This window comes from Thermothelomyces thermophilus, chromosome 3, assembly GCF_000226095.1.
Source record: "Thermothelomyces thermophilus ATCC 42464 chromosome 3, complete sequence".
Taxonomy (NCBI): Eukaryota; Fungi; Ascomycota; class Sordariomycetes; order Sordariales; family Chaetomiaceae; genus Thermothelomyces; species Thermothelomyces thermophilus.
This window is the reverse complement of record NC_016474.1, coordinates 4,973,273-4,985,656: the sequence shown is the minus strand read 5'-3', so window position 1 is coordinate 4,985,656 and position 12,384 is coordinate 4,973,273. Positions and strand designations below refer to the sequence as shown.

Below are 12,384 nucleotides of genomic sequence, written 5' to 3'. Positions count from 1 at the left end.
AGGGCTGATTGCACCTCTGTCGCCGCCTCCTCTCTCAGCTTTACCATCTATCTGCACTGCCCCGCCGTGTCATCCCCCACATGTCCACAACCTAAATAAACACGGGCAGCCTAACGGAGTGCAACGGTAACTCAAAACATTAATACAAGCGAGTTCTCGTCCGGACGCCCCTAAACCCTTGACACGGAGTACCATACGTATAAACCGGTGAATTCGTTCGTTCGTTCCTCTATTTCGAAATAATTTCTTCGGTTGCAGTGAGTGCTCTGCCAATTGACTCCTTGTCTCAGAGCACACGAGCAGAATCCGACTCGCGAGTTTCACAGCATCATGAGCCCCTCATCAACCCCACCATCCGCCGAGCCATGCATCACGTTCAGCTCCGGCCGAGATCTGAACACGCCACCAGACCTCAGGATACTTCATTTCAACGATGTCTACCATCTCGACCCGTCGTCGGCTGAACCGGTCGGCGGCATTGGCCGTTTCGTGAGCGTCTGCAAGGAATACCGAGAAGCCGAGCGTTTCCAGGGACAACCGGGGCTCGTGACGCTGTTCTCGGGCGATGTCTTCAACCCGAGCCTCGAAAGCTCCATTACCAAGGGTCAGGCACTCGATCCCGGCAAGACACCATGTAGCGAGGCGCTTGCTTGCTTACAGTGCAGACAGGCAGCCATATGGTTCCTCTCCTGAATCTTATCGGGACCGACTGTGCCTGCGTCGGGGTACGCCAACATATGGCCATCCGCTGTACACAGATGTACAGGAGCCGCAATGCTGACACCCGTTGAACAGAATCACGATTTGGATTTCGGGGTTAGACAGTTCCGCAATCTCACATCCAAGTGCAACTTCCCCTGGCTGCTGGCCAATGTGCTCGACCTGGCTTTGGGGGACGGGGTGCCCCTCGGCAACGCCAAAAAGACACACATGATCACGACCTCCAACGGCATCAAGATCGGCCTTCTCGGTCTCGGCGAGCGCGAGTGGCTCGACACCATCAACGCGCTGCCGCCCAACGTCATCTACCGCTCCGCCAGCGACGTCGCCCGCGAGCTCGTCCCGCAACTGCGTGCCGAAGGGGCCGACATCGTCATCGCCCTCACGCACATGCGCGAGCCCAACGATAACAAGCTGGCAGAGCAGCTAGGCGGCGAGAACATCGACCTCATTCTCGGCGGTCACGATCATTACTACGCCCACAGCTTCATCAACGGGACCCACGTTCTGCGGTCTAGATCCGATTTCAAGCAGCTCAGCTACATTGAAGTTCGCCGGGCCGAGCCCCCGGGTAGCGGGCGGAGGTGGGATGTGGATATCTGGCGCCGCGATATCGTGCGGTCCGTCCCCGAGAACGGCGAGACTCTCGCGCTGGTGAACAAGCTCACGGCCAAGCTGAAGAAGAGCCTGGAGAAGCCGGTCGGCTGGACTGCCGCCCCGTTGGACTCGAGGTTCACCACGGTACGTCTCGGGGAGAGCAACCTGGGCAACTTTGTGTGCGACATCATGCGCCACCATTACGGTGCGGACTGCGCGCTCATGGCGGCCGGCACCATCAGGGGAGATCAAGTGTATGCGCCGGGGCCAATCCGAGTCAAAGACGTCACCGACTGCTTCCCGTTTGAGGACCCGGTCGTCGTGATCAAGACATCCGGGCAGGCCATCTTGGATGCGCTCGAGAACGGCGTTTCGCTGTATCCCGCGCTTGAAGGCCGGTTTCCCCAGGTGTCAAACATCAACTTCAAGTTCGATCCTTCCCGCCCAGTCGGATCCCGCGTTCTCTCTGTCGAGATAGGAGGGGAGTCTCTGGACAAAGGTCGCACCTACGTCCTGGCGACGAGAGGTTACATGGGCCGCGGAAAGGACGGCTACCGCAGTTTGCTGGTCCGGTCCGAGGGCGGCGAGTGCGAGGAGGTTGTGTCCGAGGAGAACGGCATGCTCATCTCTGCCATGCTGCGGCAATATTTCATGTCCTTGACCGTGTTGGCCAAATGGAGCGGTTGGGGCCCGTCGTTGGAACGCCACTGGTAAACATTCTTCCTTTTTTTCTCTCTCTCTCTCTTTCTTTCATTACCCCATGAGCAGCGGATAGTCACTGATACGCTTATCCAGGTCCAAAGTCGCAGATAACGTTGCCAAGAGTCACCCCATTCTCGGGAAATCATCAGCCTCTGCTCCAGTCAACCCAGCCGAGGGGAGATCCCAAGTCAGTCAATCCGGAAGCGAAAACAGAAGCGGCTGGGCAGAATGGACGCCCAGCAAGCTCAGGCAGAGGCGGTCCAGTCTTCCGCCGATGCATGGTGCCGCCGAGGACGACAGCGACAGCGAGTCCGGGGAGGAGCTGGAGCGAGCTAGGGAGAATGCTCGAGCCCTGGACAGGGAGCTCGCCATCATGCGCCGCGTCTTCGCCAAGTGGTGTCGCCGGGCAGGAGTCCGCGGAAATACGTGCGACGAGCTGACGGAGGGTGAGTGCGAAGTGGCATGGACCAGACCCATTGCTCCCCGCGTCGAGGGGCGCATACAGATGGTGACTGGGGCCTCGAGTTAATTTAAGCGGGAGGCGAGTCAGTGCACCACCGCACACTGAGTTGAACCCCCCCCCCCCCCCGGTAAGGGTGAGAAAAACAACATGCTTCTCCCTTTATAATTAGAATGGCGTGCCGGCCAGAATATGAAGCAAGTTGTTCTAGCACAGCCAGCAAAGACAAACACTTCTCTGCTTTACTCTGCCCTTCGCTCTCTTTCCTGGCGCACTCCTCGCATCTGTGAACAAGCATACGCTAGTACTTCGGCATGGTCTCGGTATAGAGTAAAAGACACCCTCTGCGAGGAATCAAAGTTTGCAGGCTTGCTGGTAAACATGGCGAACAGCGGAGCTATTACTCATTGCTTCGGGTAATTACACTTCCTTGTCATCTATTCGCATAGTCAAGATTGAACTTATCCCAGACCATGCTGCGGGTTGCAGAGAACGAGCCATATTAATCTGTGAATGGAAGCCGAGACCGCTTCTGCTTCGGTGCCTCGTCATAGGTGAAAGCTACCAAGAGGTGGTACCCAAGGAAGGGGATGTCATAACATGTCTCACGATTGAGAGTTTAAGGCAAACCTGCCAGGGTATAGCATCCGGAACTCGGGCAATCAAGACTGGTTGTCCACCATGCCACTGGGGGGCTCTGGTCAGGAACCCACCTTGATGGACGTTCCCTGTGGTGTTGGGTCGTTGGATATAAGCCGGTCTTGCTTTGCCTGGCAGAATCCACATCATAATAATAAGCAAGAAATGGCCCCAACCCGCTCATCTCAAGCTCATCGAAACCCCGTCTCGTCGAAAATCCTCACCGGCCAGATGTTGTAAGCCAAGTCGGCTGTCTGGCTGGAAAGCCGCGTATGCAACCCCCCGACAACGTTCTTCGGCCACCATCATGAGATTCTCGTGGCCACCGCCTAATTATACCAATCCCGTGTCTCGTGGGCCAACCCTTCTTATTGTCGAGTCCATCACTCTTTCAATTGCCCTTTTGTCTCTAGGTCTGAGGTTGTACGTCCAACTGTGTCTCTTGCGAAGGAGAGCGGGTGGGATGACTGGCTGATGGTAGGCTCGGCGGTAGGTTTCTGTTGGCTCCCCTGACTGATGCTGACTGTATGTAATCACAGGTCTTCGGTACAAGCGTCGCGACTTGTGTCGTCCTGGCATTTGTTCGGTACGGCTGGGACGTTCATGTCTGGGATCTGACCGAATCCAAAATGATATCCGGGCGGCAGGTCTCGCTTGCCGTCCAGGCCCTATTTGTACCGGCCACCTCTCTGGCCAAGCTATCCGTTCTCGGCAGCTAATATTACCGTCTCGCGCCCAGGAATTCCTGGTTCCACCATGCGATAGGTATGCAACACCTTCCCCCCTTTCCACCCCACCCCCCGGGCCTTGCTGAGCCTCCAAGCCAGCGTAAAAAACTAGCTAACAGACGAGTGAAGTGGCCGCTATGGTGTTTGTTGTGGTGTTAAATATTGTCTTCCTGATAGTCTTGTTTACCGAATGCATGTAAGTCTGCCGCCCTGGGAGAGAATATCACGGGTGTCCCTTGTCACTAGTCGAGGTTATGTCAAAATGCTCACCATCACTTTGCTGCCCAGTCCCGTCTCGAGCTATTAGGATCTGTTCCGTAGCGATTATGACTGCGTCTCCGAGGCGGGTACCTTATTGGCTCAAGCCAGCACGACGGCGCTCGCCGATTTCAGCGTCTGGGTGTTGCCGATGCCGTGGCTGTACCGGGCCAAGCTACCGCTACGTCAGTGCCTCGCCGTCATCACGCTCTTTAGTTTCGGTCTTCTCGTCGTCGTAGCCGCCAGCATCCGCACCTATTGGATCCACTTCGTCGTCCAGGAGACATAATTACGACGTGACATGGCACGGCTTCCACCTCTGGATGTGGACTGCCGTCGAGGTCCATCTGGGTATCATCTGCGCCTACGTACCTTGAATCAAGCCTCTCTACAGGTTCCGCAGCGACAAAAAATCCGTCGCCGAAATCAAAGAAATGGCTAATACGGCCCCCAAGATATTGAGGGTATTAGACAGGTGTAATCCGACATTCTCAAAAGTAGGTCCTTTGGTCAGAATGAAAAAGCGCAGACCGACCTTGCCACTTTGGAACGCCTCGAGGAAGGGACACGGGAGAAATGAAACCCCAAAAATACGGAAGCGGAGGCGGTGGTATCGGCGGCGGAAGCCGAACAGAACGGAGACAAGGGTGTGTTTGTTGACCTCGAGCGTGGTTCGACCGTCAGCAACATGTACTCAGCGCTACAAACTCTACCCGCCGACATGCCGGGAGTAGCACTCTGACTGTTGGAAGGGCTGCTCGAAGATACACGGCGGCTTGCGCACTCGACTGGCTGTGTCGTACAGCTGTGTCCCTGGATACACCGTGTAATTACCAGAATAGAAACACTGGAACATCATATCACCCTGCAGTAATCTCAGGGTGTTAATCCGGGGTAGAATAGTTTGGATTGACCAATCATCCTGGCGGCTCATTTCATTCTTGCAGGAGGGGTGGACTATTGCTTTGTAGGAGGTTGAATAGTCTTGAGGAACTCTACCCATCTATCTACATGGTTGCATGTATGTAGGCGAGTGCCAAACAGATGATTATAGATGAGGTCCAATTGCAGAGCAGAGCCTACACTAATTAAACCCAAGTTGAACAATGCTTGCATGGCTCGAACCTCCCAACGGAACTCCACGTCCGATGTTTGCCAAAGGTGGGGAACACAAAGGAGGGGAGGATCCGCAAACCGATGCGGAGGGATCCCTCATGCAATGGTGACGGTTGAGCAACATATAGCCAGACATTAGAATCGAAAATTTGCCTTCAACACCTCCGCCTCGCCAGACACAAGCTGCTGATCAGGCCAAAGGGGAACAAAAATCGAGATGAGCGTACCTAGCACACAGCGCCCCTCGGCGACTTGCGTCCAGGTCACACCGGACATTTCGATTCAACCCCCGCTCTCTCGCCGGGGAAACGGTCCGGGCCTGGTGTTGGTTGTTTCCAAGAACCTCGACTTGAGCTCGCATGAGAAGACACTTGATCCTCCGCCGCTCCAGAAATGGGCCGAGGAGGGCTACTCTGTTGCTCAGGTCCGTATTGGCGACGGGTCCAGCATCACCAGCCAAGTCGGTATTGCCGTTGCGGAGTTGCAAAAGCTACCGGAATGCTCGGGGGAAAAGTTCGGTCTCGTTGGTAATTAACGGAATGCTCGTCGGCCTTTACGAGATGTCTTGTGCTGACGAGGCTGGGGGCAAGTGATACCTGACGAGAACACGGCCAGCCACATCTTGCTCCTTGACGCCATCAGAAGCCTGACAGCGATCGTCGGCGCTGTCTTTTACGGAGATTGCCCAGATGTTGAACCCCCCGTCCCGGTGCTTGCACACTTACCGGGCAACACGAACAGGCCATCGGGCGAGCCTATGAGGCCTGAGGGCCTCACCATTCACTCGTACCCAGGAGCTGGGCGGTTTTTCATCATCCCAGCTCACGCAGACTATCGCGCGAGTGCTGCGGCCGTGGCTCATACGCGCTCGCTGTCGTTCCTCAAACCGCTTATGGGAGGTCCTTATTTTGACCTCGAGGCCATCTGGGACGAGCACACACGCTATGAGTTCGCCGACCGCAGCGTCGAGGAGACCATGGCCACAATGGTCGATCAGCCATACGTCAACCACGTGCCCACCTTGACCGGGGGAATCGGACAGGCGAAGCTGACGACGTTCTACCGTGACCACTTCATCTTCAGCAACCCCAACGACGCCAACTTGGAGCTGGTCAGCCGGACGGTGGGGATCGACCGGATCGTTGACGAGTTTCTGTTCAACTGCACCCATGATCGGGTCATTGACTGGCTGTAGGATCTCTCTCCTTGGTCTTGCGCGGCGTGCTGGGAGACGCAGTGCTGACTCATTTCACCTTTCGTCAGAATCCCGGGCGTTCCCCCGACGTTCAAACGGCTGAGCATTCCGTTCACCAGCGTTGTCAACATCCGCGGCGACCGCCTCTATCACGAGCACATCGCCTGGGATCAAGGTACAGTCCTGCGGCAGCTGGGCCTGCTTCCCGAATACCTGCCGTTTCCATATGCACTCCCGGATGGTAGGGCGCCGGGCAATGGTAAGCGGTTCGAGTACCGAGTGCCTGTTGCGGGCGGGGAAACAGCAGAGAAACTAGTCGATGAGAACGCAGTGCCGTCGAATGAAATGATTCTGTTTGGTGTCAGGGAAGTTCCTGACAAATAGCTAATCTCATTGGCTGCGCGGAGGTAAAAATAATAAATAAATAAGAGGTTGCTTAATCGGCAGCTGTCGTGGACTTTGCTGTCTGGGTACACTGGGGAACAATGGCTCGTTCATCCTAAATTGAGACGGCGTGGAGGGGTTCAAAGATGAGGAAGACGTCATGTTTGCAAATTGGAGCAAACCGCAGTATCCGTACTCCGTACTCCGTATCCGTACAGAGGTTGCGGTTCCCACTTTCAACAAACGCGCACAGTGTTGTTCAGGAGGTTTTGTGAGGGCACAGGCTTTTCCCACACCGTGCTAGACTGTGCTTAATGGTAAGCTTTGCCCGGGAGTCACGGGATAGGTCACGCTTCTGCCCAGGTGGGCCTAGCTCGGCATTCAACCTTCCACGACCTCGTCGAAACTTTGCAAAAAAGGGAAGCTCGGTCTCTTCGCAGCCAGCCCAGTCACGAATTCTCGCCTTCTGAAACGCAAAATCGACCTACCATCGCCACTAACACCTGTAACACAACACCAACATCGCCTACTTCATCTTGCGGAAATTGCACTCTCCCCGGCTTTTTGCCCGCACGACCTCGCCATGCCTCAGTTAACATCGAGCTTTGCCTCCGCCGCCGCAGGCCAGAACCGCGATTCCAAAGCGAGCGGACGAAGCGATTTCTCTCGCGGAGCCGGAAGTGGTGAATGGTGAGTTCGCTCTCCTGCAGCCAGCCGCTGTGTTTCCTGCCTCAATTCTTTTTCCACACAATTTTTTCTCGGCCGACCGTCGAGCTATCCCGAGTTGCTTGTCAAGTCAACAAGCCTTTTCCCCTCTCCCCATCTGTGGCTGCAGAGGCATAGATGTCCATTTTTTTCTTCCGGAACACCTGCGGAAACCCATCGGCCGTCGTTCATGGTGCGCGGTCCAAACCAGTGCTGAAATTTGCAATAGGCCTCGCTCGAACGGCACCAGAACCTTCCGCCGAGCGTCTACCACCCCGTTCAACCAGTCCTCCTCCGCGAATGCGACAGACGCCTCACAACAGACGGCCGCCGACCCCCCTCAAACGTCTGCGAACTCCCAGTCTGCCTCCTTCGATCCTCAGAACCCTCCTCGCTATACCAGGGAGGAGCTGTTGGAGATTTACAAGAACGATTTCGACCCGTCTCAGATCGACACGTCGAGCATCCTCATGCCCACCTGGAACCCGGCGCAAATGAATGGGAACCATGCTCGTCCTTGGGGCAAGTCTTCAGATTCCCCTCATTTGCCGCAGGACCCGAGCGTGTGTTGGGACGCGGAAGGCACGGTGAAACCCATCAGTTTTGAGGACATGTCGCCAGAGGAGCGGGAGATGTTCGCCACCGATGTCAATTCGACTCTAAAACCACCCCAGCAAAACAAAGATGGGAGTCATTCGGGGGCCGGAGGCGTCAACGGGCGGAAAACCTCGGTAAGCGTTGGAAACCAAGCCAACTACCAAACCTCGTCGCCATCTACCGCCTCCCGGCCAGGCACCCGCCGACGAGAGACGACGGATACGAACCCTTTCCCGGGGGGGTCGACCGCATCTCCGACAGCGAACCGTTTCGCTCGCGACGAGTCGTGGCTCCCTCGACAGAGTACCGAGGCGAAGGAAACCATATCCGACGAGCCGGAGGAGGATGCGAGTGCTCGTGATGCAACTTCTACCAGGCCCCCGCCGTTCGGATTACCGCGCAGTAATCCGACCGGCACCTCGGGTTTCGGGGCCCAGAGCTCGCTTTGGGTACCAGGTTCCACACCGGCCGGTTCTGGCATCGGCGCGTTCGGAAACTTTGCTCTCCCAACGCCGGGTATTGGTGACAAGCGTTTCGGCACCGGCGGCAGTCGCCTTGCGCACCTTATTCCCAAGGACTCGACAGACAATTCCGGCTCGAAGCCGAGCGATGCTCCCAGCTGGCGCCCTCGTCAACGTACGGATACCGACCCCTTCGCAAATGACGATGGCCTTGCGGGTGGCGCCATGTTAAGCGGGGGGCACGACGACAGCCCGCCGACCACTGCTGCTCCGCAGCAGCGTGGCGGCGTCTTCGACACCCCTGTCAAGGGCAACGCCGGGGACTTCGGCATGGCCGGGCTAAACCTTGGGAACCAGGGAGACGGCAATGGCCCGGCGAGCCCTTCTGAGACGAACCCGTTCCGCAGCCCCACTGATCGGAATGATGACGGCCGTGGAGAACACGACGGGGATCGGCATGGTCAGCCAGGTCCTGGATCGGACCAGCAGTCCAATTTCGGGACTTTCCCCCGGTCTCTCGGTGCGGCGCCCTTTGATGGTAGCGACCGGAGCCAGACTTCAAGTGTTGGGGCCAAGGGTTTCGCCAGTGTTAATCCCCTTTCCGGTTGGCCAGCTGGGCCGACAGCCAGCACTCCTGACCGAGAGCGGGCGCCGTTCCAGCATGCCTTCGGGAACAGTTTCCTCACTCCTTTCACTGACCTTCCGTCCCCCGGTCTCGGCGGGCTCGGCGGCGTGTTTGGACCTCCCAGCGCTTCTAGGCTGGGACGTGGGAAGCTCGAGTCTCTGTTCCCCCCGGCCATGCAGGCCCAGATGCATGCTCATGACCAGGACAAACTGAGTGACTCTGTTCCCGATCTTCGCCAGGCAAACCCACTGGGTGCCATCGGTCGTGGCACGATGGGTCTGCAGCGTGACACAGGCAGCCCCGTAAGGTCGACCAGGAGCGGTTTCGAAGACCTCTTCTCGACATCGGAGTCCGCCCGGTCGCCGTTCTCGACGGCTGAGCAAGCTCAGCCCAGCCTCACCTCGACGGCCCAGGCGCAGTCTTTTGCCGCCACCGCCGGCGGAGCATCATTCCCGACCACCCAGTCCTCTGACCCCACTCCCGTCAGAACCATGGTGATGCCCGACAGAATGCGCTGGGTTTACCTGGATCCACAGGGGACCATGCAGGGACCGTTTAGTGGTCTGGAGATGAACGACTGGTACAAAGCCAACTTCTTTACCCCGGACCTCCGCGTCAAGCGTCTCGAGGATCCCGATTTCGAGCCTCTCGGTCAACTCATCCGGCGCATCGGAAACTCCAGGGAACCCTTCCTTGTCCCCCAAATGGGCATCCCCCACGGACCTCCTCCCTCGGCTGGACCCTTCGGGGGAAACTCCTCCGAGGCTGTCCCACCGCTTCAAAGCGCGTTCCCATCCTTCGGGCGGACGCTCACGGCGCAGCAGCAGAACGAGCTTGAGCGTCGGAAGCAAGAAGAGCAGATGTTCCATGCTCGCCAGCGCGAGCTCGCTCAGCATCACGCCGCGTTTGGCAGGTTGCCGCCAATCCAGCCCGGGGCCTTGCATCACCATTCTAGCGCCCACAGCCTTCAGAGCCAGCCTAGCTTTGGCAGTATGACGTCCCCGATCGGAATGACGCCGCAACATCCCCTCGGCCCTATCGCCCCTGCCGGTGGGTTCTTCGATTCAGCCGCGGCCATGGCGCCGGGCCCCTCTCAGGGTCCCATTGGGCCTAATGCTGACCTGTTCGCCCCGGATCTGAACTTTGCCGAGCGCCAGATGTTGGCGAGCATGCAGTCGGCTGGAAGCCTCTCTGGTAACTTCCCTAGCTCCCAAGCTGTTGGCGGTCGCGTCGGAGAGTCGACAAGTAGTTTGCGCAGTCAGCTGCCCAGCGTTGATCAGCTTCAGAAGGATCCTGAAGGGTTCAAGGAGCGACTCGAACAGTTTAACGAGTTGCGGGCACAGTTTGATGCAGAGCAAGCTGCTGCCGAGTCTAAAGCTTCCGAGGCAAAGAAAGAACCGGAGGGACCCGAGAATCAGGCGGTCAGCCAGGCCAACGCCGAGTTCGCGCAAGATACGACCGCTTCCACTTCGCAGCCTGCCGAGAAGAAGACGGCGGCTCAACCCCAAGCTGAGCTCACGCTTACCGAGAAGGTCCGCAAGACGCAGGCGGACAACGCAAAGTCGTCTCAGCCGGCAGCGGGTTCGGACCTTCCCATGCCGTTCCCCCCGCCGGCGCAGTCTACGACTATCGCAGCCCCCACTGCCCAGCGTCCGGCTTCGAACCTGCCGGCTAGATATGGTGAACGCTCCGCATCGGGAACCCCGGAGACAAGCTCAGATGCGGCCGCCCTCGCGCCGCCTCCTACGGCTCCCTGGGCACCGCAGCCCGGTGCGGGCATCCAGAAGGGTCCGAGCCTGAAGGAGATCCAGGAGGCAGAAGCCAAGAAGGCTGCCAAGAAAGAGGAGGCAGCGGCTGCCGCGAGGAGGGCTGCCCTGGAGCAGGAAGCTGCGGCCATCCGGGAGCGCGAGAAGGCGGCTGCTGCCGCTGCCAATTCTGGCCTACCGGCGACCAGCACCTGGGGTACCGGTTCTCCTGTGGGCGCGCCAGCCGGTAGCCCGTGGAAGCAGCCCGCTGCTCTCAAGAACGCCATGGGTGCGGGCGGTTCCGGGAACGGCGCTCCCAAGAAGACGTTGGCTGAGATCCAGCGGGAGGAGGAGATGCGGAAGCAGAAGGCGGCCAAGGAGGCGGCCGCTGCCGCCCAGTCAAGCACGACTCCGGTTCCTTCGATGGGCAAGCGGTATGCCGATTTGGCCGGCAAGACGTCGGCATCGCCCGGCCCCATGGCGTCTGCCGTGGCCGCTCAGCCCAGCCAGGGCGGCGGTTGGGCGACTGTCGGTGCCGGTGGCAAGCTCAAGGTTCCTACGGGACCTGCCGCCGCGCAGAGCCGGTCCTCAAGCGTGGGCAATGTCAAGACTACTCCCTCCCCTGCCACTGTTAAGGCTCCGGCCAAGCCGGCTCAGACGTCGCTCAAAGACGCCAAGAGCCTTGCCATGGAGGAGTTCAAGAAGTGGGTGCATCGCGAGTTGGCGCGTGGCCTTATTGGGGTCGCCGACAGTGAGTATTTTCCGTCCCGAAATCGTGGCTGCCACACGCGCGTGCTAACATAACGTGTCCCCAGTTGAGCAATTTGCTGTCATTCTGCTAGAAATGCCCCTGGACCCCTCGCTCCTCGCCGAAGCCGTGTACGGGTACAGTACCACCATGGATGGACGCCACTTTGCGGAAGAATTTGTCCGGCGCAAGAAGCTTGCGGATAAGGGCATTGTCGAGAAGGAGCCCATCAGTGCGGCCAACGACCCCAGAAACAGCAGCAACGGCGGTTGGAGCGAGGTGGCTAAGAAGGGCAGCGCAAACAGTGCGAGCGCCGCGGCAGCCGCTAAGGACGAGATCCCTGGATTCAGGGTGGTTCCGAGCAAGAAGAAGGGCAAGAAATAGGCTGATCTGCTTCTTGTTTGGCACGTGTATTGGAACGTGTATGGGCAGGCAGAACCATTTTTGGACGATGAGCTGCACAGCGCTTGATCAGAGCCTCTCGTCGGTCGGGGCGGGCCGGGTAGAAGTTGTCTTGCAGAGTGCCGTTGCCGAGCGAGAGCATGTTCCAAATGTTGGAGTACTCAAAAGAGCACTGTGGCGCGGTAAAGCGGATTATGTGTAGAATGATAGCGAAGTCCATGTACGTACACATACTCTTGCATATCTCTCTTCGCATGTTGTCGAAGGATGTAACAGGGCCACAGGTAGTTCTTGGTACGTCT

The 12,384-nt window shown here is 58.1% G+C and overlaps 4 protein-coding genes across 4 annotated transcripts; all 4 read left to right on the top strand.

Moving 5' to 3' along the window:
- Positions 1–51: 51 nt before the first annotated feature.
- Positions 52–2,856, top strand: MYCTH_2305675 (uncharacterized protein). Its single transcript, XM_003663579.1, has 4 exons — positions 52–604; positions 670–725; positions 796–2,027; positions 2,113–2,856. The coding sequence occupies exons 1-4, from the start codon at positions 331–333 to the stop codon at positions 2,546–2,548; spliced, it is 1,998 nt and encodes a 665-aa protein (XP_003663627.1). The 5' UTR covers positions 52–330; the 3' UTR covers positions 2,549–2,856.
- Positions 2,857–3,425: 569 nt separating this feature from the next.
- MYCTH_2118778 (uncharacterized protein) lies at positions 3,426–4,393 on the top strand (the record flags this gene model as incomplete). The annotated part of the gene is made up of 5 exons (XM_003663578.1): positions 3,426–3,541; positions 3,574–3,607; positions 3,658–3,822; positions 3,966–4,042; positions 4,168–4,393. The coding sequence occupies 5 exons, from the start codon at positions 3,426–3,428 to the stop codon at positions 4,391–4,393; spliced, it is 618 nt and encodes a 205-aa protein (XP_003663626.1).
- Positions 4,394–4,993: 600 nt separating this feature from the next.
- MYCTH_2305669 (uncharacterized protein) lies at positions 4,994–7,002 on the top strand. The gene is made up of 3 exons (XM_003663577.1): positions 4,994–5,747; positions 5,811–6,411; positions 6,484–7,002. Exons 1-3 carry the CDS (start codon positions 5,438–5,440, stop codon positions 6,797–6,799), a joined length of 1,227 nt encoding a protein of 408 aa, XP_003663625.1. The 5' UTR covers positions 4,994–5,437; the 3' UTR covers positions 6,800–7,002.
- Positions 7,003–7,242: 240 nt separating this feature from the next.
- MYCTH_2305668 (uncharacterized protein) lies at positions 7,243–12,154 on the top strand. The gene is made up of 3 exons (XM_003663576.1): positions 7,243–7,489; positions 7,734–11,683; positions 11,748–12,154. The coding sequence occupies exons 1-3, from the start codon at positions 7,383–7,385 to the stop codon at positions 12,062–12,064; spliced, it is 4,374 nt and encodes a 1,457-aa protein (XP_003663624.1). The 5' UTR covers positions 7,243–7,382; the 3' UTR covers positions 12,065–12,154.
- The last annotated feature ends 230 nt before the right edge of the window (positions 12,155–12,384 follow it).

Excerpts from the sequence above, each read along its gene's own strand:
- MYCTH_2305669 (XM_003663577.1), top strand. The coding sequence starts at position 5,438 with ATGAGCGTACCTAGCACACAGCGCCCCTCGGCGACTTGCGTCCAGGTC. Across the intron at positions 5,748-5,810 it reads GGAAAAGTTCGGTCTCGTTG|TGATACCTGACGAGAACACG; the intron begins GTAATTAACGGA and ends GCTGGGGGCAAG. Across the intron at positions 6,412-6,483 it reads GATCGGGTCATTGACTGGCT|AATCCCGGGCGTTCCCCCGA; the intron begins GTAGGATCTCTC and ends ACCTTTCGTCAG.
- MYCTH_2305675 (XM_003663579.1), top strand. The coding sequence starts at position 331 with ATGAGCCCCTCATCAACCCCACCATCCGCCGAGCCATGCATCACGTTC. Across the intron at positions 726-795 it reads CCGACTGTGCCTGCGTCGGG|AATCACGATTTGGATTTCGG; the intron begins GTACGCCAACAT and ends CCCGTTGAACAG. Across the intron at positions 2,028-2,112 it reads CCGTCGTTGGAACGCCACTG|GTCCAAAGTCGCAGATAACG; the intron begins GTAAACATTCTT and ends ACGCTTATCCAG.
- MYCTH_2305668 (XM_003663576.1), top strand. The coding sequence starts at position 7,383 with ATGCCTCAGTTAACATCGAGCTTTGCCTCCGCCGCCGCAGGCCAGAAC. Across the intron at positions 7,490-7,733 it reads GGAGCCGGAAGTGGTGAATG|GCCTCGCTCGAACGGCACCA; the intron begins GTGAGTTCGCTC and ends AATTTGCAATAG. Across the intron at positions 11,684-11,747 it reads CCTTATTGGGGTCGCCGACA|TTGAGCAATTTGCTGTCATT; the intron begins GTGAGTATTTTC and ends ACGTGTCCCCAG.